General features: G+C 41.8%; 1 protein-coding gene across 2 annotated transcripts in view; it reads right to left on the bottom strand.

Annotated features, from left to right (window-relative positions):
• The window catches only part of bcas3 (BCAS3 microtubule associated cell migration factor), a 282,772-nt gene that overhangs the window by 10,475 nt on the left and 249,176 nt on the right, over positions 1-23,121 (bottom strand). For both annotated transcript variants that reach the window (XM_047593528.1, XM_047593529.1), the window contains one exon: positions 17,355-17,531. In XM_047593528.1, the coding sequence (XP_047449484.1) occupies positions 17,355-17,531 (177 nt within the window). The remainder of the gene's footprint in view (positions 1-17,354; positions 17,532-23,121) is intronic.

Genomic DNA, 23,121 nt, shown 5'->3' with positions numbered 1-23,121 from the left:
TACACCTATGTACTTCATATTACAAGTAAATGAATTAAAGTCAAACCTAACCAAGTGCCACCAATATTTCCCTTAGAAATGTCAGCTTTACCCACAAACTGTGAATAAACAAGACAAAATACTAAAAACATATTACAGAAGAAACGATACTTGTTCTATGTAAGTATATGTCTACAAAAGGATAACTGTCATCTCTGCACCGGACACAATTGAAAAATCCGACGCTGGTTGATAAAATGTTAACAGTGTTTGTAGTTTTCGGCCTAAATGTGGCCACTGTAGTAACACACAGAAGTCTAACTCACACAAAACTAGCTGCACTGAAACACACTCACACAGTGATGTCGGTAAGGGTTTTTTCTGACAGAAGTGTGAAACCAGAACAGCAGAAAATGAAAGCAAACTCATGTAGAACCACAGAGATGGTAAGAAGAAGAGCATGTTTTCCATTAAGCATAACACCAACATACTTTGGCTATTTGTGTACAGATCAACCTTAACCGATACACAAATACATACTGTACAGACACACACACACACAGGGAAAGTCAGAAAGGGGTCAAAAGGGAGGGAGTTCAGCTCGCTTGTATAAAGAGGAGGCCTTTGAGAAACTGCTTGTGGACAAGGAGATGGATATGGAGGAGCATCCATAACGTATGGGATACTTTTATATACAGAAGACAAGCGGTTTAAGAGGACGAATCTGTCACTCGTGAGTTTGAGTAAACATACATGAATATCAGGGTGAATGAGTTACGCTTTTAAAGCGGGGTTTGATCTTTACAAACACGATCTCCTTTATCTGCTTTCATGTGAAGAAACGGTGCTTCCTTTGAACATGTAAAATGCAAGAGAACAAGTGATGGAACGGTTTCACTGAAAAAAAGGCGCCAACTGAAGGACCAGCTTGCTCATGGGCTCAGTCACTATACTATAAAAGGATCTGGATCACAAATACAAAAAACAAACAAGGATTTGAGTCTTTTAGTTTTTAGGTATTTTCAGAAACGCTTTTCCAATGTTTAAACTTTTACAATTTGGTAATGTCACATTTCATGGATGTGATATTTTACAAACTTCTATAACATTCAACTAAACATACCCTACTAATGTGAAAGAGTGCCACTACTGTCTTGTGTAATCGCACCCTAAAATCAATGCAAGTCTAAGACAGAAGATTACTGTGTGCACAATTATCGATAATTCTGGCTCATTTTCTAATTACTGAAATAGACATGCATGTATTGTTTTTTTTTGTTTTTTTGAGTGGGGGGAAAATAACATTTTTTCTATAGCTTCAATAGCATATGATTTTCTCACATCAGGTCTAATTTTTTTAATGGGGCAGCTTTCATCTGGGACACATGAAAAAACAGACCCTTTTTGTCGTACATAATTTTCATTCTATGCCTGTGTTACGATAGTCTCGATGCAAACTCATTGCTATGCACCTGTCAAAAGTGATTTGAATGTGATTTTTCTTTGCATTAGCAAAGCCGGTGTTTCCTAGCATCACAAAGTTATTAATGGAATGAATAAGTGGGCACCAGTGGAGTTAGCATCTCATAAAGTGCTGAATCTTTTACACGTTGGACAGTTGGGATTATCTTATGAAGAAGACACATTTCATATAACCATACTTCCAGTTGGATGCTTGCAGTCAGAAGAGTTAAAGCATGACATTTAAGTAAAAAGCTCTATCCTCCACAGCCTGTTTCTTAAAAGGAGGACTGATATAATGTGTATGTACACTGTATGCGCACATTTCCATGGTTGGCTATTCTGTTGACAGGAAGTTAGCACTGTTGTTGAAAGCTGGCCTTGCTTGGCTCAGCTTTGCTGCCTCTCCATTATGTATCCTATCACTTATTCATGCCACCATATTTTATTGATATGAACACACCTGCATGCGGGGTCATGTTAGGAGAGATTGTGTGTGTAATGTATATGTATGCATGACAGTCAGTGTGACACAGTGTAAGTACAATGTTTGCTTGGACCCTGAAAACACACGTGAGTGTAGATTGCCCTAATTTGGGGTATAAGTCATTTTAACACTGTATCTGTTTAAATGACATATGCTGCACTATGTGCTATTATGATTAGCTGGTGTCTGTTAGTGTTTTACTTTTGATCTTAGCAGAGCGGAGAGATGTTGGTTGAAGTGTAGATGCATGTCCCATCACTTCTTACCTGCTGCTGTTGGCTAAGCTAGTTAGCTGCTGTCTCCTAGGTGGTCGGTTTCTCAGTTGGACTGGGCTTCTAAATGAGTTTTGCCTCAGATCATGGCACAACGGATTGTAACATCTTATCCGGTGTATTAATGAATGATTAATGAAATGAAGTTTACTGGATTACAACCAGAACTTCACAAAAGAGTGTCTCACCCTTCATTTTTAGATCGTATAGTTAATGGGATTTCAGGAAACTGGCATAATTTCAGTTATTTCTTGTATTTTTCTGTCAAAAACGCAAAAGTAATATGTATATGTATATGTATAATTCCTAGTTGTTCAAGGTATACAGATTTTGGCACAAACAGCTGTGTCTCTGGGGATATTTTAAACTGACCTGAATGATAGGGAACAGTCGGACCGTTGGGGTTATTTTAGAGTTTAAATGAGTTTTATTGCCTTGTGGGGGTCTAAGTGTTGTTTCACATGTACCTTTCTTTATGAATTTGCATTTGAGGAAATCCACATGCAAATATGCAGAGTCCTGCATTTAAATGATTAGGTCCATTTAAGTGAGGTGTATTTAAATATATTAAATGTCCTCCTGTGCGATTTATTACACAGCCTGTGTGACTTAACGAGAGGCTACACCTGTTTTGTTTTTTAGCTTAACATTCATAGGCTGTTTGTAGACGTTAAACTTTTACTGATGAAATCTATAGTAGTTGTCTGATTGTGCAGAAGTGAAAGTATCACCTCTTCTGAATGACCTGATAGTAAGGCTGCTATCATGCAAAACAAAAGTCCTGAAATACAATAAAGTACTACTGCAATGCACACTCAACTGAAAAGGCATCTGCTAACACTAAGAGAGGAACAGCCCAAATCCAAATGAACAACTACACCAAACGCCCTGTGGTAACAGTGAGAAGGAGGCTACAAATCAACAATGTGCTGGTGAATTTTATTCTCGAAGTTATTAGATTTTTAGCTGCGGTGCATGTAGAAAGCTTCGGTGAAATACCGCAACATCCCGTCTTACAACACACTATGGAGTACTATGAAATGCTATAAACGGTGCCGAATTTATATAGGCCATACATATCTGCAGCTCACAGTGTGTAGCGCACGAGAGGTCTGTTCTCAGCATATGTGCATTCAGGTCAAGAAGATGGATTTCATGGTTGCAAAGCGTTACTTTCCACTGTGGTTTTATTAGTGTCGTCATTGGCGACTAGTTGGTGTCAGCTTTCATCTCTCAATAGTTAACTTTAAAAAATCTAAAGTCATGCCATTCTCCTAACAAGCAGTTTTGTTGAGTAATAAAAACAACCACAGAGTAAACTTTAGTTCAGACATAGTCCACCAAACTCAAATGGGTGTGATTCTATCAGCGCATATAGACCCTAAAAATTTCACTTAGAACAGGAGACGGCATCATGATATATTCTCAGTACTGTATATTGTGTCTAAGTACACACAGATCAAAGAGGACCAACAGAGGAGGATCAGTTTGGATTGGCACGACTCCCAATGTATGTTGCACAAGACAATGTATACAAGGTGTTGTAACATTACTGGACCTAGAGTCAGTGTGCTTACATGCACAACTTTATCGAGCTGTACTCGGAATTCAACTTTCTAAATGTGGTCCTTGTCCCAGTTTACATGAAACACAGAAAATCAAAGAAAATTGACAGGAACGTGTCCCCCTCCTCCACACTAGGTGCCGATATGTGTCTTGTCAGCGGGTGAATACGGCCCCCTTTTACGGTTAACCTAATACGTCATATAATAAACAAGTCGTTCATGCGTCAGACCGGCATTTCAAACAACAACCAGTTGGATAATAGTACAGCTTTTTTAATCTCGTACGTAATGTACACACTACTTCGGGGGTTCTTCTACAGGGTCTGTTTACCTTCTTCTGTGACCTGCTTTCTTTGATGTTTTTGTTTCCCGGGGTCATACGCCAGGGCAGTGGTTGTGATGCATGCGCACACATGTTGTCCAGTCCAATTAAGTATATACATGCCAGAGAAAATCGATTTCCAATCGCATTATCTCGGAGTAACGTGTCTGCATGCACTGAAGTTGTCCAGTTAAAGTTGGATTAAGGCAATAATTATTATTTTTTTTGTTGTTTTTTACATTCATGTAAAAGTACTGAGTGTTACACGTGTTACACTGTAACAAAACCCACATTGTCAAATCTCTGGTTCAGTCATGATTGACTGACCATGGATTACAGCAAGGCCTCTTGCTACTTATGCACACACAAAACATGAATCAGCATCACACCAGCTTGCAAAATTATCGTTTTGGAAGAGAGAATATGGGCCCCTGTCATCTAAGAACTTAATTATGTAATCTTCTCTTCAGGCTCCACAGCAAACAATGACAATCATGTGAATTCTGTATCTTAGTCACTAGTATAAAGTGGAGTCACAGTTTGGACAAAATGGCCTGGTTACAGTTTGAGTGAGGGGTCACTGATCACAGCGAGGTCATTGCTTGAGTCAGCTGAGTGACAGAAGCAGCAGCAATAACAAGTGTCTTGTTGTGCATCGCTGTTGCCAATGGTGGTGGTGGTGGTGGAGCAGATTGGGAGAAGTGTATCGCCCTCAGCCACAAGTCCATTTCTGATGCTCTGCACAAAGTGTGTCCCCGGCTCTCTTGTTGTCTGACCGACCCAAAACAGACACGGTAAAGGAGTTTTAGAAAGTGCTTCCCACCACTCTCACCATCTTCCTCTTTCTCGCCCTAATTCTCTCTCTCACCCTGTTCTTGCTCTCTCTCTTTTTCTGTGAACCCTTACAGCCCTGTGTATGTGTGTGTGTATGTGTGTGTGTGTATGTGTGTGTGTCTCCCTTGAGCGAGCTGTTAAGTGCAGTTTCCAAAAAACTCCACAAAAGCCCATTTGCAGTCAGCTAGAGCCCCACACACAAGCGCCGAGTGACACTAACACGCACAGACACATATATACGCAATTACATTCGCACACCGAGAACCTCACACATGTAGACGCACACTTTTCTTACACGCACACTTTTCACACTTCCCCCTGGGCAAACAAGGCAGAGTGGCGGAAGCGAGGCTGGGATAAATGATACAATGATATCCAGGCTTGACTTGTCAGTGGAGTTGAGAGGGAGGATGAGGAGGATGAAGGGGGGTGGGAGGGGGGGCGTGCGGTAGCGGCTCTGAATACAGGAATTATTCTTCATCGTCTCACAGTGTCGCCACACATTACACTCAAACTCTCGCCTGGCAACGTGGAGAGAAGGAGAAAGGAAGAGGTCTGGAGGAGGGGTGTGTGTGTGTGTGTGTGGGGGGGGGAGCTGAGCTCTAATGACCACACTCTGCTTTCACACTCGCCGCCTCTCCTCTCGGCACCATACTCTCCGGCCTCAGCCAGCCTCACATTCCCCTTTTCTGTTCTTTCACTCGGTCCCCGACGTCTTTTTTTTTTTTTTCCTCCTTCCCTCTCTTCCTCTCTGCGTTTGTTCTTTCTGTCTGTCACGGCAGGGCTGAGTAGCTTTCAGAGTGCACTCATTTGCTCTCTCGCGCGCGCGCTTTCATCTCTCTCTTTGGTTAAAGCGAGGGGACAACACGGCCCTCTGGGCATGTCACAAAATGATTAACTAATAGTTTTGAGTTAGTCAAGTATCCAAATGGAGAGTGTGTCTGTGTGTGTGTGGTCCATTGCGTGCATGCTTCAGTCTGTACATTAGGCCAGCTATTGAGATCATAGTCACAATTACGCTATATACAATATACACCGAGCCGTCTTTACACCGAGGCTGATAGAAAGCCCGTAGCTAAAGGCCAGCAGAATGTATGCCAATTGTCTTGTTAGGAAGTGAAAGCCTTCTGTCAATGGGATTACATTTTGAGTGGGCATGTCTGATACATTATTTATTCAGCCAACTCTCTGGACCGACTGAAAAGAAGCTCATGACAAATCAGACTGGCACGCTGAAAACCTAAACGATTAGTTCGCTGGGGGAAACCGGGCACATTCCGCCTCGTCCCCGTCTTCCACCGGCCAATGTCTCTCGTTCGCGTTCTGAAAATTCATGTCCGCCAGTCGCTGCCGAAGCCACGGCAGGTCAACGACCGCACGGCCGAGCTGCAGTCAAGTTCATGTAAACCCAGTCTAAGTAGTACGTGCGGGTGTGGCTGCGTTACGTCAAAACTAGACCAAATCCTCCTCATCCTCATGTAAACACGGACGGCTGATTAAAGGAAAAACATGCGTGACATGTGTGGGAGCGACATGTTAGACTGCGGTCGCCATCAAAACATCAAATGAGAGAACATCACTTGGAAAATTCTGTTCGTCTCACACGTGGAAAATTTACAACATATGGAGCACTGGAGGTGTTTCAGAGTTTCTTCTGACCCTAAGAAAACATATGTCCATCATGCCTGACACTTGTCAATCACATGTATTTCCGTGGGCCTTCAGCTGATTGATAATGGCTCTGAACAAATACCAGATTCAAACAGATACAAGGTCAGATTGCGACAGTGGATATTGTCATTCTTGTCATATACAGTATTTTCACATCTGTGGTCTGCTATGCCAACAACAAGTCATAACATGAAGGAAGAGAGTCACTAGTATCAAATACACAAAAGAAAAAAAATGACTTACATATATACACTACAGGCCAAAAGTTTGGAAGCAAGATCAAATTTGTACATAAAGGATCACATATTCATTGGTATGCAACAAAATAAACATGATTATTATATAAAGAGTAACTCATCAGAAGACATTTTTACTTTACTTATCAGGTATTTGAGTTGTTCTCTCTTCATAGTAACCTCCTCTATTTTTTAATAACAGCATGGAATATACAAGGCATTCATTCTACAAGGAATATTTGTATACAGACTCTCAAAGAGTTAAATAATGAAAACTGTGATTTTTTATTATTTATTTATTTTTTTGTACTTTTACACTTAAGTTGTGACTTCTGCAAATCTCCTCGGCCCTAAAACCAAGCTCTTCTTTTCTTTTGCTGACATTTTTGCTTTTGGCCTGTAGTGTATATATAAAATCCAGGCCACGAGTTATCTTTATGTTGTTATCCATTCATGCAAAAATCTTAAAATGCAAAAATCTTTCCTGTAATCAGGCTGCTACAGGTTTTAAGTCAACCAGGAGCTCATGGCTTACATTTAACACATTACAACAAATAAAATTATCTCTTAAGTGAACAAATACTACTTCAATATCAAAATATCAAAAATATATTTATTATATACTATAATTTAACTTTTATATTTACTGTCTATAATGTTGGTTAGTGCTATTTCCTGGACCTTGAGTTACGTATTTTGGTAAATCCTCTGCTATTATACATGATATAGTCAGAAAGTAGTTGCTAAACCCACACTCCTCGTGAACTACCTCAGCTCTTATTGCCTTAAAGGCACACTTTGTTTTCATCACACTTCCTAAACAGCACAGCTGCATGTCACTGATACTAATCAGACCATGGCAACGAGTGGAGGAGAATTCAACACGGTATTCAGACCGAGTGCAACATGTGTCCTGAGTGATCTCATAACAAGTATAACGCTTCAGATGCGTGCATTTACGTAAGCCACTTACAGCTCAAGATCCAATCACAGTTTCACGCTCTTTATGCAAATAACCACCAGCGTGATCTGAGGCGCAGTAGAAAATCATAACAGCTGATGTCTCTAATGCTTCGCTACCGACCACCGCTTCAGAGCCACAAACAGCACACACTGTTTGCTGTGTGTGTGTCATCACATGACGGACATGATGCAAAGTGTTGAAGAGGAGTTGTATAGTCTCAAAGTTCAGATTATCCCACAATTCCTAGTCTAAGTTTTGATACAATTTGATACAAAGCAAAAAAAGAAATTAAGGGCAGGGGTCATCATTATTGAAGAATATACCGAACTTACTCCAACTGAGTAGGCAGCAGGTGTAGGACATGTAGGAGATCAAATCTCAAATGTGTCCACACCTGTACTTTAATCAGCCTGGTTGAGATCAGATAACTCAGGAGTCATGCTAATACCAGGACCTTTCTGCAACCGTCCACACAGCAGAACATCACACCAATAAATATAAAAGTAAACGTCGCTGAAGTGAACGCAGTGAAACAAGTAGTCCTGACCATGTCTTTTTTTTTCCACTCCAGCTGCAGACACTTCCACACTGTGGCTAATAGTGGAAAACCAGGCTCATGCTCTCTGATAAATCAGTGGTTAATAGGAAAGAAATCTGGCTATTATCAGTGACCAAAGTCAAATTGCACGCACAAAATATTTGCTCTTATGAGTCAAAATAACAAAGCAGTGTTAGAACCAGAAAGAGCAAACAAGCTCTAAGAGCAATAAATAGAAACTGTCCTGTGCCGGCAAGTCATTAAAGTGCTTTGATAAAAACCTTATTTGGTTTTTGCTTAACCCAAACAAGTCTTCATGCATAGAGTATGAATACAGATCAATGACACATAACAACTTTATATGCTAACTTGAGCTGCAAACTTTTTTTTTTTTTTTTTGCGGAAAAGTGTTCGTTTTTGTATTCTGCAAGAAAAAGTGATCAAAAAAAGCTTGGTATAGTGTTGGTATAGGTGGTGCGAAGCAAGTTTCACGTCACCAATTCAATACACCTTTGCTGTATCTCTGTGGCAGCTAGTCAGCATAATGCTGACCTGGTTATGTGCAAAGTTTGCTTGCATGTCGTAGTGTGTGTGTGTGTGTTATTGTATGGTTATGTGTTTATGACTAGAACTGAAGTCAGCAGAAATCTGGAGTGATTGATAGGAAAAGACGGACCTCCAAGAACCCCCCCCACCTCCCCAAAACACATGCACATGCACTGGTGCACACACACACACACACACATGGAATCCACCCATCCTTGCTCGCTGTTGTTCTTATGATAGGTATCAGTGTAGTAAAACAAGGCTGAATAGCAAAGAAACCAGTCCGTTGGCTGGATAATACCGCGGCTTTGTGTGAAAGGAGTGTGCAGCCAATTCAAATACAGGATGTATTGTACGACCATTAAATAGCACAGCTGTCTGAGCAGGCGTGCAGACTAGTTTCCATGTTTCCTTAATAGACCAATTAATGAGGTTTTGTATGGAATTATTTATATAATGGCAAAATTAAAGCGGCTATTCATTTTTACATAATAGAAAAAAAGACGACATGATTCTCCTGCACAGTTTGCTTACATGGCCTCAGGCCTAAAGAGAGTTCATAAGCTCGGATCAACAACTTTATACTGACAAGAGCAGCACATTGACATCACACTATTGTAAAGTTGTCTGGGTGGTTAAATTAGCTACAGTCTGACTATATCTGCTCAATGCAATATTATGTAAATGTAAGTGTAAAAAAAAAAAGAACATTATCATTAAGTAATCACTAAACACTGAACATGACACATCAGTTGATTTTGTTTACATTTAAAAACATACGAATCAGTGGTGCTAACATCTGTTAAGGGGAATTCCAAATGGAACACTCAGTCTGTGAATTCCAGGAAATATTTTGTGATGATATGCTGACATTTACCACTTAAGTGCACCACCATTACCTCAGCTTGCATTACCTTTCAGATAGCCACACAGATTTAGTGCAGCCAGCGCTGGTCTGAACGAGCAGTCAGATGGAAGACTACTAGGCTTTGTTTTTTGTCTTCTTGTTGAGGAGCTAAGACAGATGTTGCCAAAATAAAGTCTACATTTAAAGTCTGTATTCCACCAAAAATAGGAACACAAAAGGCTTAGATTTATGTTGGTAAGCGGACATGGTATGAATGTTGGCTCAACATTGAGTAATTAGTCTCCGTGCTGTGGTGAATCTGAGGTAATTTGAAAATTTGGAGTGTTAGCCAGTACACAGTTTGATCTGCAATAATAATTACAACACAAAATGGACAACGGTGTGTCCCATTTTACTTCACGTCATACGTAATGTGTGGGCATGTAAGGGTCTTACAACATAATCATAATTACCGAAAGCAGTGCTGGGTACTTTCAATGTAGACCAAGGATAGCATCATGGTTAAACGTTGGAAAACGTCTAAAATTCATCAAAGACGTCAAACATTTATGGACCAACTAATAACATGATGAAGGAATGGTAGAAATATGACATCTTGGAGTACTTTAATTTCTCTGAATAGAAATCAGGTGACATTTGGGGGTTTTTGCTGAAAGCTACCAGTTAAATTAAAAAGATGACAGCAGCAGTTTACCAACACAAAGGTTCTCCAGGCTGTTGTGAAGACAAGCCCAAATCTGGACATTTACCAGAAAAATAACAAACGGATGAACCAATTACTGCCCACGGGGACTAATAACTGAAGCAATTATAGAGCTTCAGAAATGACTAACAGTAATGAGTAATGTATTACATTTTTCCAGTCAGGAGCCCAACACCAGTTAGATGCATACAGTAGATTACAGGCTCTTAGCAGTTGCCAGTGGGATTAAAACAATAAAGTATTTTATTTGATAGGTTATTGTAATATACAGTGCACATTCATCAAAAGGAAAATGAACACTTGGTCCAAATGGAAAAAAAAAATAGCGTGCTATTAACGCACAATGCCGTCTAGTGTAATATCGATTAGTAAATGGGGTGAGAGAGATAAGCAGCAACGTGTCGTCTCTTTAAGATAGCTGGACGCCAAGTCCTGAAACCAACGCGCTTACATATGTTCACAAATGCATGCCCACAGCTTCTTTTTCTTTTTGAGCGGAAACCCTCAATCACCACCAAGACATTACATCAACAGACCTCTCCAAGTTCAGACTCTCTTCATCTTTTCCCAAATTTTGCGCACACACACATACGGGGCAGCATATGGCCGCACAGCTAATGTTTTCTCTGAGCTGATAACATCAGAAGTGAAGTGGAACCCTCCCAAAACTTACATACAGCGTGTCGCTAAGCCAGGAGCGTACAGTCGAGGTTCTAACAGTGAAATTTCCACTTATTAAGTTGTTTAGACCACCGTCTACTACCTCATAAATAATGTGATGTTAAGAGGTAGCGCAGGCTCCTTCTCATACTGTATATACCACATGTACACTATACGCTGTGTATGACCACATGTAGATATTTAGGTAGTTGATAGAAAAAAACATCCATCATCCATCAACACATGCTTATGCATAAACTCAAATGCTGTAATTGCAAACACTTGTGCGTACATACACACAATTATAGAAGCTGCATGCATTATCACACATGTATGTCAAGGGTATAGCTAATAAAATAGAGGCCCGCACTGACACGCTGGTGTATACATTAAGCGCATACATACGCACACATTAAAGTAAATATACAGTAGAGATGTGAAATGGTTGTGTGCTGTACAGGTGTACTGTATGTGTGGTTGTGCATTCATATCTATCCCCATACAAGCACAGAAATATATTTAAAAAAAAAACAATGCATCCACACTTTTGTACACACACACACAGAGCAAATGACATGCTCTAAACCTCTCTTGCGCTGATAAGGCTCCCCTAAATATTTGTGTTGAGTCGGGTGCTGAGGGAGCCAGCTGAGCTCTGTTCTGGTCAGACAGTCGTACTATTATTACTATTATTATTATTATTATTATTACTCCTGGTTTCTTTGAGCTGACTCCAACAGAGCTGCACATGACCCGCTGGGCGTGGGTGGTCCCTTGCAACTTTACCTCATCCATCACACACAACGCAGCACTCCAACATGAAAAACAAATATGAGTGCAGGATATTTATCCATTACCCATTATCTATATTCATTCCATGACTTGCGATGATACATACAGAGTCATCTCGGGCTCTTATCGGGATGTTCTCATAGTACATGTCTGAGACGAATTAACGTCAGGTTGGATGCAGGCTTGACCAAGTTAAACACGGGATATAAGTCATTCAGACATTTTGCTGCACGCTGAAACAAACACGCATTTTTTTTTTTTTTTGAAGTGAGCGAACGCATCCGGTTAAAACGAAACGATGAAAAGATGCAGTGAGAGAACAGCAACATGAAAAGCACAGGTCTGTTTAGCTGAAGTGAATAAGACGCATTGCACCGCGAACCCTGCGATGGATCAAAACGGCTGAAAGACAACAAACAGAAAGCAGGAAACCGCCAGGGACCACGGGTTTGCTTCACTTAGCTTGGACCTATATAATTTCATTAATCACAGGTAGGTTGGAAATCTACGCAACGGCAGTGTCCTCCATCTGTGGTGGAACACAGTTTTAGCCCTAAATGGTTTTACTTAATTATTAATTTAATCATGTTGATGAAATAGTTTCAGTTTTTGGGTGGTTAATTAATCAGAAAACTTTTGATAAGATCATATTAGTAGAGAAAAGGAGATGACTTTCTTTCATAACTGCCCTTGGAGAACAAAAAGCTCTCCTGTAAATGTTTATTATCACAGTAAAGTTGAAAAAATTACTCTATACCAGTCTATTTCTGTCAGTTTAAGAATCATTTCAGGCTGTGACTACTGATTGACTTCTGGGTGCCTCGACCCATAGGCGTGATTGAATCAAAGCAGGACACATTTAGTTCATCACAGTTCAGCCTGTGAAGTTACAGTTACAGTTATTTTTGCATTTTTCCCAGAATGAGATCTCATTAAATCTCGTAACAAACCTCATATATATGGTGTCATTGTGCAGTCTGGGGGTTTGGGGATTTTGGGATATATTGATTTACTGGAAACATTTATCACTTTCTGGCATCTAATCAAAATCACGAGCACTTGGCTTGAAATCAGTCAACACTTCTCAAAACAGAATACACGTATTAAAAGCAAAAAAAAATAAAAAATCAAAAATGCAGTGTGGCGAGTCATTGGAGCAAAGCACAAATGCTCTGTCACTATTCAGCTGTTGTCTGAGGCAGATTAAGGAAAACACCGCAATGATTCAACTAGTTATGGCACCGTTTACATGTCCTGCAGTAAACACGGAGCGTCTGGTATCTCTAGACGAGCGTCACCATGGCTATAAGCACCCAACAAAGACGGGGACAGAATAAACATACTCCACCACTTACAAAAACTGTTCCGTATATTGTGAAATGACATGATGCGAGTGACCGGACGTAAAAAAAAAAGTGCCATTGTTCCTGAGCCGGAGCTGCTCTCAGCTGAGATACAAACTCTCCATATGGCTTCAATGGAATTTATGTTGGGCAGGCACCAATAAGGCAAATCTAGTTAGCAACATTATATCATTGCAGCCAAATCTAATTTCAGCCGTAGTGTGTTTTAGTCGTCAGTGGTGACCCCCTCCTCCCCCCCTCTCCCTCCACTCCCTTCTTCTTCATCTTCTGTTCTCTCTCCCTCTGTCCATCCATCCATCTCTCTAAGTGAGTGTCACCTGCCCTCCGAGCTGGCGACGCTGGGTCTCGGCCTTAGCGTGAGAGCCCCATTACCCTGACTGGAGGCTTTGTTTTCCCTGTGAATCTGCGAAAGAGCATGTGTGTGTGTGTGTGTGCGCGCGTGTGTGTGTTGGAGGAGAATGTCAGAGAGACGGTGATTTGTTACATCAGCAAGCATTCCGGCTCAGAGATCCTCTGAATGTGTGTGAGGAGACACATGGGGAGGGAAAAATGTCTTGTTTGCTGCTGCGTTTCCTTCCAAATCTATTTCAGTGCGCATTTTATGGCGAAGTCTTTGCGTAGCTTAATAGAGATCATTGGGATTCCATTAAAAAAAATAAATAAACTGAGACTGCTTTGTGTATAAGAGTTTGAAAAGTTTACAGAGAACTCAGACGCGGTTGCGTGGAAGTGTGTGACAAGGAAACAGAAGGGGGGGTGGGGTGGGGGCTGTGTGTGCGTATAGGTGAGGTAAGAGTGTGCGTGCGTGTGTGCTTGCAATCAGGTTCAAGGTCTGTGTTAACTGCTCCGCTGTGCTGTGTGTGTGTGTCTAAGCGCTGGGGCCACAGCTCCCAGCAAATTGAGACACTGAGCAAGATACCATCTGCCTCTGCCCATCTAAGTCCCACGCCAAGACACGCACACACACACAGGCAGCCTTTAAACAACACCATACACAGTTTTATTCACAACGGAAACACTTTAAGTGCACATATATTATCATGGAAATCCCTGCAACTGTAAATAATTAATTGAATGCCACAGATCTCGCAAAAAAAAAAAAAAAAGAAAAAAAAAAAGAAAACCCTCTGTGCGTCTCACTTTAACCCAGAGGGGAGTATATCATGTGTGGATCATATGTGGATCATATGTGCTCGGGATGACATGTCGACTGTTGCCTTGTTCCAATTGAAAGCCACAGGAAATCAGATCTTCGGAGTCAGGGCCAAGAATATATATATATATTTTTTTATTTTTTTATTATTTGCAATGCCTGTGTAGGAAAAAGAAAATGAATGAAATGCGTAGCACTTCACATCCCTGGGTGGTTCATTTATTCATCTACATATCTTGAGGTCTGAGGTCTGAGGATTGATGGGGCTCTGGTGCACAAGACCAGGATTTGATATAGCTTCTATCAGTGGTAATGTCTAGGATATGAGTTCTTGCCACGGTGCGATTCCATTTCATCCCGAATTACCGTAATGAATTTGACTGCTGGGGAGTTTTTTTGGTGTTTGTGTTCTTCGGCTGCAGACAGCCAACACACATGTTTCGTGACGGACAGGCAGTGCACACAGCGCTGTGTGTCTGCTCCATTTGTTCCTCTAACTTCCCCTTCTTGCTTCTCCTGACTATTCATGAGGGGGAGCGAAACAACTCACGGTAACCGCAAACATGTTCAACTAAATGGATGTGTCTGGCCTTCTGCTCGCTTTCATTACAGTGAATCTAAATCTTTAGGTTGTGATTCGATTTTCACTGTTCTTTTTTTTACAAATACAGCACTTCACATACTTTCCATCTACTTACAGTCAGCAAATCACTATCAACCCCAAATTCAGTATTAAGTATTTATATTGGCGTACACAGAAAATAACACTGTTTCATTCCTACTCTACTCTCCTAGGACACTAAAATTTCCCAGTGTAGAATAAATGAGACCTACAGTACTTTACCTTATGTTTTGTAATAATATATGTATTTCCTCTACTTTAAGTTGTTGGTTTATCATTGTGCAGTTTCTATCTACTCATTAAAAAATGTTTTCTAATAAAAGTCTGTGAATTAAGTGTCAAAGGTTGGTTCATCTAAAATACAAAACACCTGAGATAAATAAAGTTAAATCATGGCTTCACTTTTTTTTTGTATAAGAGTGAACAAACCCTTAAAGCTTGTCATGTAGAGTCTGTATTATTATGGACCACCTCTTCAATAAACAGCTTATCAGAATTACTGTATCCATCCATCATGCGGTAACCAAGATGGATGACGCCAACAGAACCAGGTTCCTTTTTTTTTTTTTTTTTTTTTTCACAGCTCCTTGACATGCACGGCTTTCTCCTCCTCACATCAGACACGGAGACATTTCCTATACGTTACAGTGCAGAAGCGCGGTGCTATTAGATTAGCCTACAGAGACTGAAGCCTCTCTGTCTGTATGAATGGATCAGGGAACCAACGAGTCCATCACATTCTCTGGGGATGATGTCTTCGGCATGATACAAGGCGCAGGAAAGAGAGAGTGATTATGTGCGCCTGTGTGTGTGTGTGTGTGTGTGTGTGTGTGTGTATCTGTATCGTGGGTGTATTTTGATGTAATGTGATCAGTAATGAATTTTGTGTTGCATTAAAGGGGTGGGGGGGGCAGAAGGGACGCGATGGCAGAGGGGCGAGAACAAGAAGCCACTGACTAGTAGTGTCCGGGAGTCTCCAACATGTAATCTAATGAAGAAACACAGAGAGGGAGATGGGTGGGTGGGGGGTAAAAAGGAGTGATGAGGAGAGTGAGAGAGAAAGGGGGAGAGAGAGAAGCTACAAATGACGTTAAATCTTAACGGGGGGTGGATAGGGCTAGGGATGGTTCATAAAGGTGGAGTGGAGGGGGTGGGGTTAGTCGATGCTAAATCCATTAGGTCCTTGTGACCCCCCCTGCTCCCCTACCCTAGCACCCTCTCCACCACACCCCATCCCTGTGGCTGACTCCATGAAGCCCCCCCCCCTACCCCCACCCCACCCCCCCACACGCACACACAGACATTTAAATCAAAGGAGCTCTTGTTCACTTAAGGGGGTGGGATGGGCAGGGGGGGGGTTGGAAGGGAGAGCACTGCCGCTTCCTAAACGAGTTAACCATTTGGACTATCAGGGCCAGCGGCATGTCTGCTACGCACACACACACACACACACACACACATATACGCACGCGCACGAGCAGGAAGCCTCAAAGTAAAGCGAGGCATGTGCAGATATGCCAAAACCTCGCGCACAGACAGACAACCAGAACATCCTACTAGAGTCGTGCTAATCCATCACTGGACCTGGACCAGGCAGCGCTGTATGCCGGGTAATGCCACAGCGAGGAAGTCAGTCGGCCGCTCTAGATCTGTTTAAGTTCTGACCAGGATCAGTACTTGAAAAAAACTGCAGTGTTCAAGCTCATTAAACGTCCAAGAGATCATTTTGCACGATTTTTTTGCAAAGCCCTTTCTTCAATGCACTTCTTTTAGATCATAATATGTTTATGCTTTTCTGACGTGTAACATTTGGGCTTTGTTGATCCGCTCAAGTGATGACTGTGTGACAGACCTGGTTGATATTTACATTAAAGGAAAGGTTCACAAATTTTAGTTTGAAAGCAGTGAGTCAGTCATTATATACAATTAAAAAAAAAACATTTTGCCTTCCTCTAACATTCCCATTTATCCAACTTCCCTGCTTACATTTTTTTTTGAGAAGGAAACTGGACAGCTTTCTTTCGTCTTCTTTGTATGAATGTCTCTCTGAAAAACCATTTAGTTGAGCTGTGTTAAGAAGCTACCACTAAAAAGAAGCTATTTAAATTGCAACGCTGAATTGAAAGGCTGCTAAAAATAAGGGGAATAAATAAAAAAAGGAAATGGTTTGACCTATTCTTCAACGTGAGCCGTATCTTTATTAGGACATGAATAAAACCATGTCAGAGATTAGATTGCAGCCTTTACAGAGTGTCACATGACTGGCAGGTCCACTAAACGTCATCATTTTCACAATGACAAAATGATCCTCACTGACCTGTAGCAGAGCCCACTATGTCCCTGGAGGGGGACTCAGACATGGCATCGGCCAGTCTCTCCCGCAGACCTTCGTCGCTGGCGTCCGCTGATCCGATGTTGTGCCTGGGCACGCCGAAGCTCTCCGGCCAGCTCCCACACACTTCCAGCAGGGTCACACCGCGTCCATCAAACTGCCCTGCAAACAGAAACAAAGACACAAAGGGTTAAGAATAGTTTTACCGCTAATTAGATACGAAAGTAACAGTTGCGTCTGCTGTGTTATGCAATTTAGGGACGTTCTGGGCTGATGAGCAGAATCAAGGCCAACCTGACGTTTTGAAGGTGAATATAATTACATTAAGTGACCATTGAGAGTGAGTAAAGCGCATCAATATTCTGCAGCCAAAAACATTAAGAAAAAAAAAAAAGACCTGTATCATCAGATACGTGATAGTAAATGGATCAGGGTATGAATCCCTCTCTTGTAAAGTCTGAGCGAAACAGAAGTGACACTTTGTAGTGTCATTTGACCGCTGGCACCGGCCTCGGGCAGTTATGTGCCAGTGGTATGAGATGATGAAGAAGTCTAGGATAGGATTAGAGGAATTTCAAGTGATGTCAGGAGGGAAAATGAAAAGCTGCATGACCAAACACATTATAAGAAAATCCAGCCTGGAAAAATCTGCGTGTATCAGTGCAGGACTAAAACCTGGGTGCAAAGTGGAGAATTTAGATTGACTGGTAATCGTTCCGTGTGCTTCTTCAGGATGAATCTAGCAGGTACTCCCCCCCAGAACATCATAAGTGCATGTACGACACACTAGTTCCATTGGAGTCCAGCAGATCAGCTAATCGCAAACCCACGCACCAAACAAACAATGTCTAAGGACAACACAATCTTCATGCCTGTCAAAGCACATCAGCACAGGCCTGAACTACATCTTAATCTTTTCTCCTTTCTGTCTGCCTTATTTTCTGCAATCAGAGAGATCTTGCACTTTGGAGCCAGAGAGTCTGCAGCCAGCTTCTGTGTGCGTGTGTGTGTGTGTGTGTGTGTCTTTGAATGTGCGTGTGTGTGTGTGTGACAAGCAGGGCAGGCAGTCAGGCATGCACAGACCAAAACAACTGGTTTATTTTATTAGAGTTTCTCTATTAACTAGGTCACAGTGCCTGCAAGCACTGGGAGGTGATAAAGGAAGATTTAGCAGCGATGGTAGCTGTAAGGTGTTCCTGTGACTCACCATGCTAGAAAACAACTACACAAACACATGACTTCATGGCTCGAAAGCCAGATTATCATCATCGCTATCAGTTCTGCATATCAGCATCTCTCTTCTTGTTGACACCCAGGAAATATGCAACACGCAGCAGTGCACAGGAAATTACAAAATCAAACAAGCACATCATTTTTGTAATACAATTTGGATTATTACTGTTTGACAGTGGGAGATGGAGCACGACGCGCAAGCATTAAAGGAGGACGGTGAAAGGTACATCTAATCTGAGACGCACGCTATTTAGCATAGCTAAAGAGACCAAAAAAATAAAACAAAAAAAAAAGCTGGAACTCCGACGGTACAACTTTGATGTTACAATTTCCAGGTGTTTCTGGACAGAAACACACAGACTGAAGTGAGCACATGCAGCATCTTAAAGTTCCCGACCTCTGAGTGGGGACAGCTGGCAGAGGTTGTGACTCAGCAGGTAGGGCTGTCCATTCAATCCCCACTACATGGAACACATACCTAAGTGTCCTTGTGTGGAAGTGTGTGCACTTTGAGAACCAATAGGAATAAAATAACTATATGAATACAAGAGAGCAGACTCTTTACTAACTACTGTATATACACCAATCAGGCCCATCTTCTTCCTAATAAGGTGTAGGTCTCCCTTGTGCCTCACAAAACACCTTCTGAGTGTGTCCTGTGGTGTCTGGCAGTTTGGGATCTAGGGAATTTGGAGGCCAGGTCAACGCCTTGCGCTGTTTTGTGTGTGTCTGTGTCAGGCTGCATCCTGCTGGGGACGGCTGCTGCCATTAAGGAGTGTCAGTGCTCCAGGGGCGGGGTGGTTGGTGTAGGTGTAGGGTGGTACACGTCTCAGTAAAATCCACACGAATGTCAGGTCCAAAAGTCGCGCCGCAGAACGTTAAATTGTCACAAGATGGTCAACTTTATTTACTTCACCTGTCAGTGGTCATAATGTTGTGGCTGATTGGCTTATATCCCTAAACTAAACTTTAACTTCTAATCGTGACCGCCAAATACTGTTAGCATCTTAAGGACTCATGAATGAATGTTGAATGTTTTAGAACTACAGTCTGTCACCGAACAAGTCGTACAGTTTTTTTTTTCTACTTCCATTTCTGCCAGAGATCAGTTGAATTAGTTTCAGCAGATCAATAAAAGTGGTGAAAATAAGTGTGAATAACTGCAGTATTATAAAGTAAATTAAATGAAACTTTAATAGTCTCCTTTGAGACATTAGAGTGAAACATAGTACAAAGTATTCATTCGATACCAGTGAGCTTTGGCCCTCAAATCTAATCGAATAACTTCTTTGGACCATTAACTCTGTATCTGTGTTGTTCAACACACACACACACACACACACACACACACACACACACACACACACACACACACAGACACACACACACACACACAGACACACACACACATACACTCACACACAGGAATGTTTCTCTAGTGGTCTTTTGGGTATCAGCAAAACCCAGTGAGACCGCAGACAGGATGACATCAAAGGAAAAAGTGAAGACAAGGACAGAAGAGATTCCCCTTTCCTGGAATGACGAGTATCTATGAGCATAACCAGCCTGTGTGAGAGCAGGAAGTAGATGGGAGATGTGCAAGGACACAGATTCAGGGTGACTGGTATTTTGAAGTGTTCCCTTTCTGACTCAACTAAATGACCAGCACTGATATACCTGTTTATCTGACAGTGTTGAAAATTCTTACAAAACAATTAAGGCAATGTGCCATATGATTAAAATTCATAGCCAGTTATTCTCATGAATGCCACGAGGGCCGGAGAAAAAATAAATCCATCTGTCTGCGAGTCTGCCCATACTGGGGCTTGTGTGAACATTTTTGGAAATGTTGATTTAATTACATTTTTAAACACGCAGGCATGCAAAACATCAGCCAAAATGGTCAGCTAAGGTTTAGTGAGTTGCATCTTTATAAGCAATAAGCCACACTTCATTCTATAACACTAAGCTGTCTTGTCCAGATGGGCCTTCGGGGCTACAAATTTCAATCGGCGTCTACAAAGACGCACTCTCACGTCCCAGTTATCCAGCATTAAATCAACTAGCGTGCAAAACATAATAACCTCATATCACCTCTAAGGCAACACACAGGGTTGTTGTTTGACACACACACACACACACACACACACACGCATGCAGGCAGACACACATCTAACAGACTTGTCAAGGAAGGCTTTGAAGGAAGGCTTGAAAAATCAATCCAACACACACAAACGCAGGCTGCTTCTGAAGTGAAGTTATCAGGAAGCGAAGCCCCCGTGTGTGTGTGTGTGTGCGTGTGTGTGTGTGTGTGTGTGTGTGAGAGAGAGAGAGAGAGAGTGAGTGTGTGTGATTGTATGCTTTTTGGAGGTCGGTCAGTGTTATCACAGTAGGGAGCACGGAGGCCCGTGCAACCTCTCGCCCCAGCATTAGCACCTGTCACTGGCCCGCAGCGGAGCTGAGATTGGCCAGGCCTCGGGGTATATACACACATACGCACACACAGTAGTCTGCTCCCTGATAGCCAGTGAGCCGGGCAGATCAAAGGTTTCGACTGCCGTGGCTTTTCTGGATGATAAGAGCTTGGAAGAAGGTTAGGAAGAGCTTCGCATTTATCAGACCAGGCTTTGACCAATATGGGCGTTTGGAGGCAGATACTGACCGCCCTTCAGATTTTAGTCTGAAACTGATGCTCTGCATTTGTGAAGTTGTTTGAAGGCGGAAACTATTTGAATACAGTCATTCAAGGGGACAAACTCTGCTTTTTTGTGTAAATAACGCATTGCAACATTCAATTAAAACTAATACGAGGCACCGCAGCTAAGCCAGCTAAGACAAATTGGTTTCTTTAACAGTAATTTAAGGACAAAATGCCCTCTCTCTGTGTAAATTAGACAGTGGTTTTCATCCCGAGCCACAGCAGAGACATGTTAAGAGTGTAATGAAAAGAGAGGAACTTTGAGCATTACCCTCATTCCGCCTGATTTAGTCTCCTATTATATCAGGAATGAATCAGCTCACAAGGTAGGCTGTCATGATGTAGCTTTCCATGTACGTATGTGAGTGTAGCTGACCTAAAGTGATTACGTGCCGGGCTCTGAGCGCTGCCAAAACACTGGTGACCTACGCCATACAGTGCCGTGCCTGAACGCATCCTGTGTACACACAAAGGGGTGACTGAAGCCGCTGCACTGCTCTGCCAACATACAATTTTCACTAAGCAGGTGCTGCAAACAACGGTGGCAGTAAAGGTCAGCAGTAAAAGGCGAAGAGGAGCGAGCATGCTTGGCCTAACGCTGGCAGATCAAAACAACACACAGATTTCTCACAGGCATCCACATATGTTCACTGACTTCCACATTTTTTCTTTCTGATTTATGTCCGTAAGTCTTCGGAAATGCGAGGATGTGATGTTGGCCCGGAGGAAGATGGTTGTTTTCCCCACCATCTTGTTAAAACCCAGCGGGATTAAAAGCTACTCTCCACCCAGCTGTTTACCCCCATGTACTGAACCTACTTATCCCTCCAGCCAGTGCTACTTTCCTTAAAGATTTAATCACACTGCAGCGGGATGTGTCACAATCACCTCTCAAATACAAGTACCAGCCCGGATGTTTTAACGTAATCCCGAAGATATATATATATATATGTATATATATATTTTTTTTTTCCACAAAACACAAAATAAAATTGCTTAAGTTAATAATCATTCCAAGGAATTTCCAGAGTTGTTCAGTAGTGTCATTACTTATCTAGCTTGGTCTGACAAACCAAGTAGTTCCAGTGAACCCCTTCTAAATAAATGCCTGTGACTGAAGTGGGTAACCATGGCAACAGATATGCATTACATGTAATTAGCTCAAGTTTTGGAAGCTTCTTGGTGTCTAACATCATAACAGTAAGCAAATGATGGAAAGGCAAAGGCTTCACAATTTTGTGTTTCGGGTCCCATAATACTTCTGCTGACTGTTCTGCTGACCAGCCAACTTTGCTAATGATAAAATTCAGAAAGTCAGTCTTGTAAACAGAGCTTGGTAAATCCACCTCTGAAAAATGGAACACACCTGAAAGACACAACACAAAAATGTCCCCTTATCTGTTTCTCATCTTGTCGATTAAGATCTTTGCAATCTATAATTATTGCCCAAAAACTGAAAACACAGTGGCGGCTACACTAAAGCGACAGATGTCTCCAGAAAATGCAACACACAGCATATTCAAGAATAAACCAGCCTCTTAGAGAAGTAGCAATGCTGCGAGCCTGTCCTCACCGAAAATATATAACACGCACGCACACATGTTTAAAAGTGTAATGGTCTGGCTGCTCATGCCGGTGTTTCTGGGTTACCTGTGCAGTAAAAAGGCTAATGCCTGGTTAGTACTAATTCAATTAGGCTTTAGTGCGAGGGGGCTGATCGAACTAATTCCTTTATTATGGGGGCTGTATAACAAGTAATGGTGTGTGTGAGTGTATGTGAGAGTGTAGTGAAGTGGTGATACTAGGAAGGCCGGCGCTGTG

The sequence above is a fragment of the Mugil cephalus genome, chromosome 9 (genome assembly GCF_022458985.1).
Source record: "Mugil cephalus isolate CIBA_MC_2020 chromosome 9, CIBA_Mcephalus_1.1, whole genome shotgun sequence".
Taxonomy (NCBI): Eukaryota; Metazoa; Chordata; class Actinopteri; order Mugiliformes; family Mugilidae; genus Mugil; species Mugil cephalus.
The sequence above is the reverse complement of the archived record's forward strand: the minus strand, read 5'-3'. Positions and strand labels throughout refer to the sequence as shown.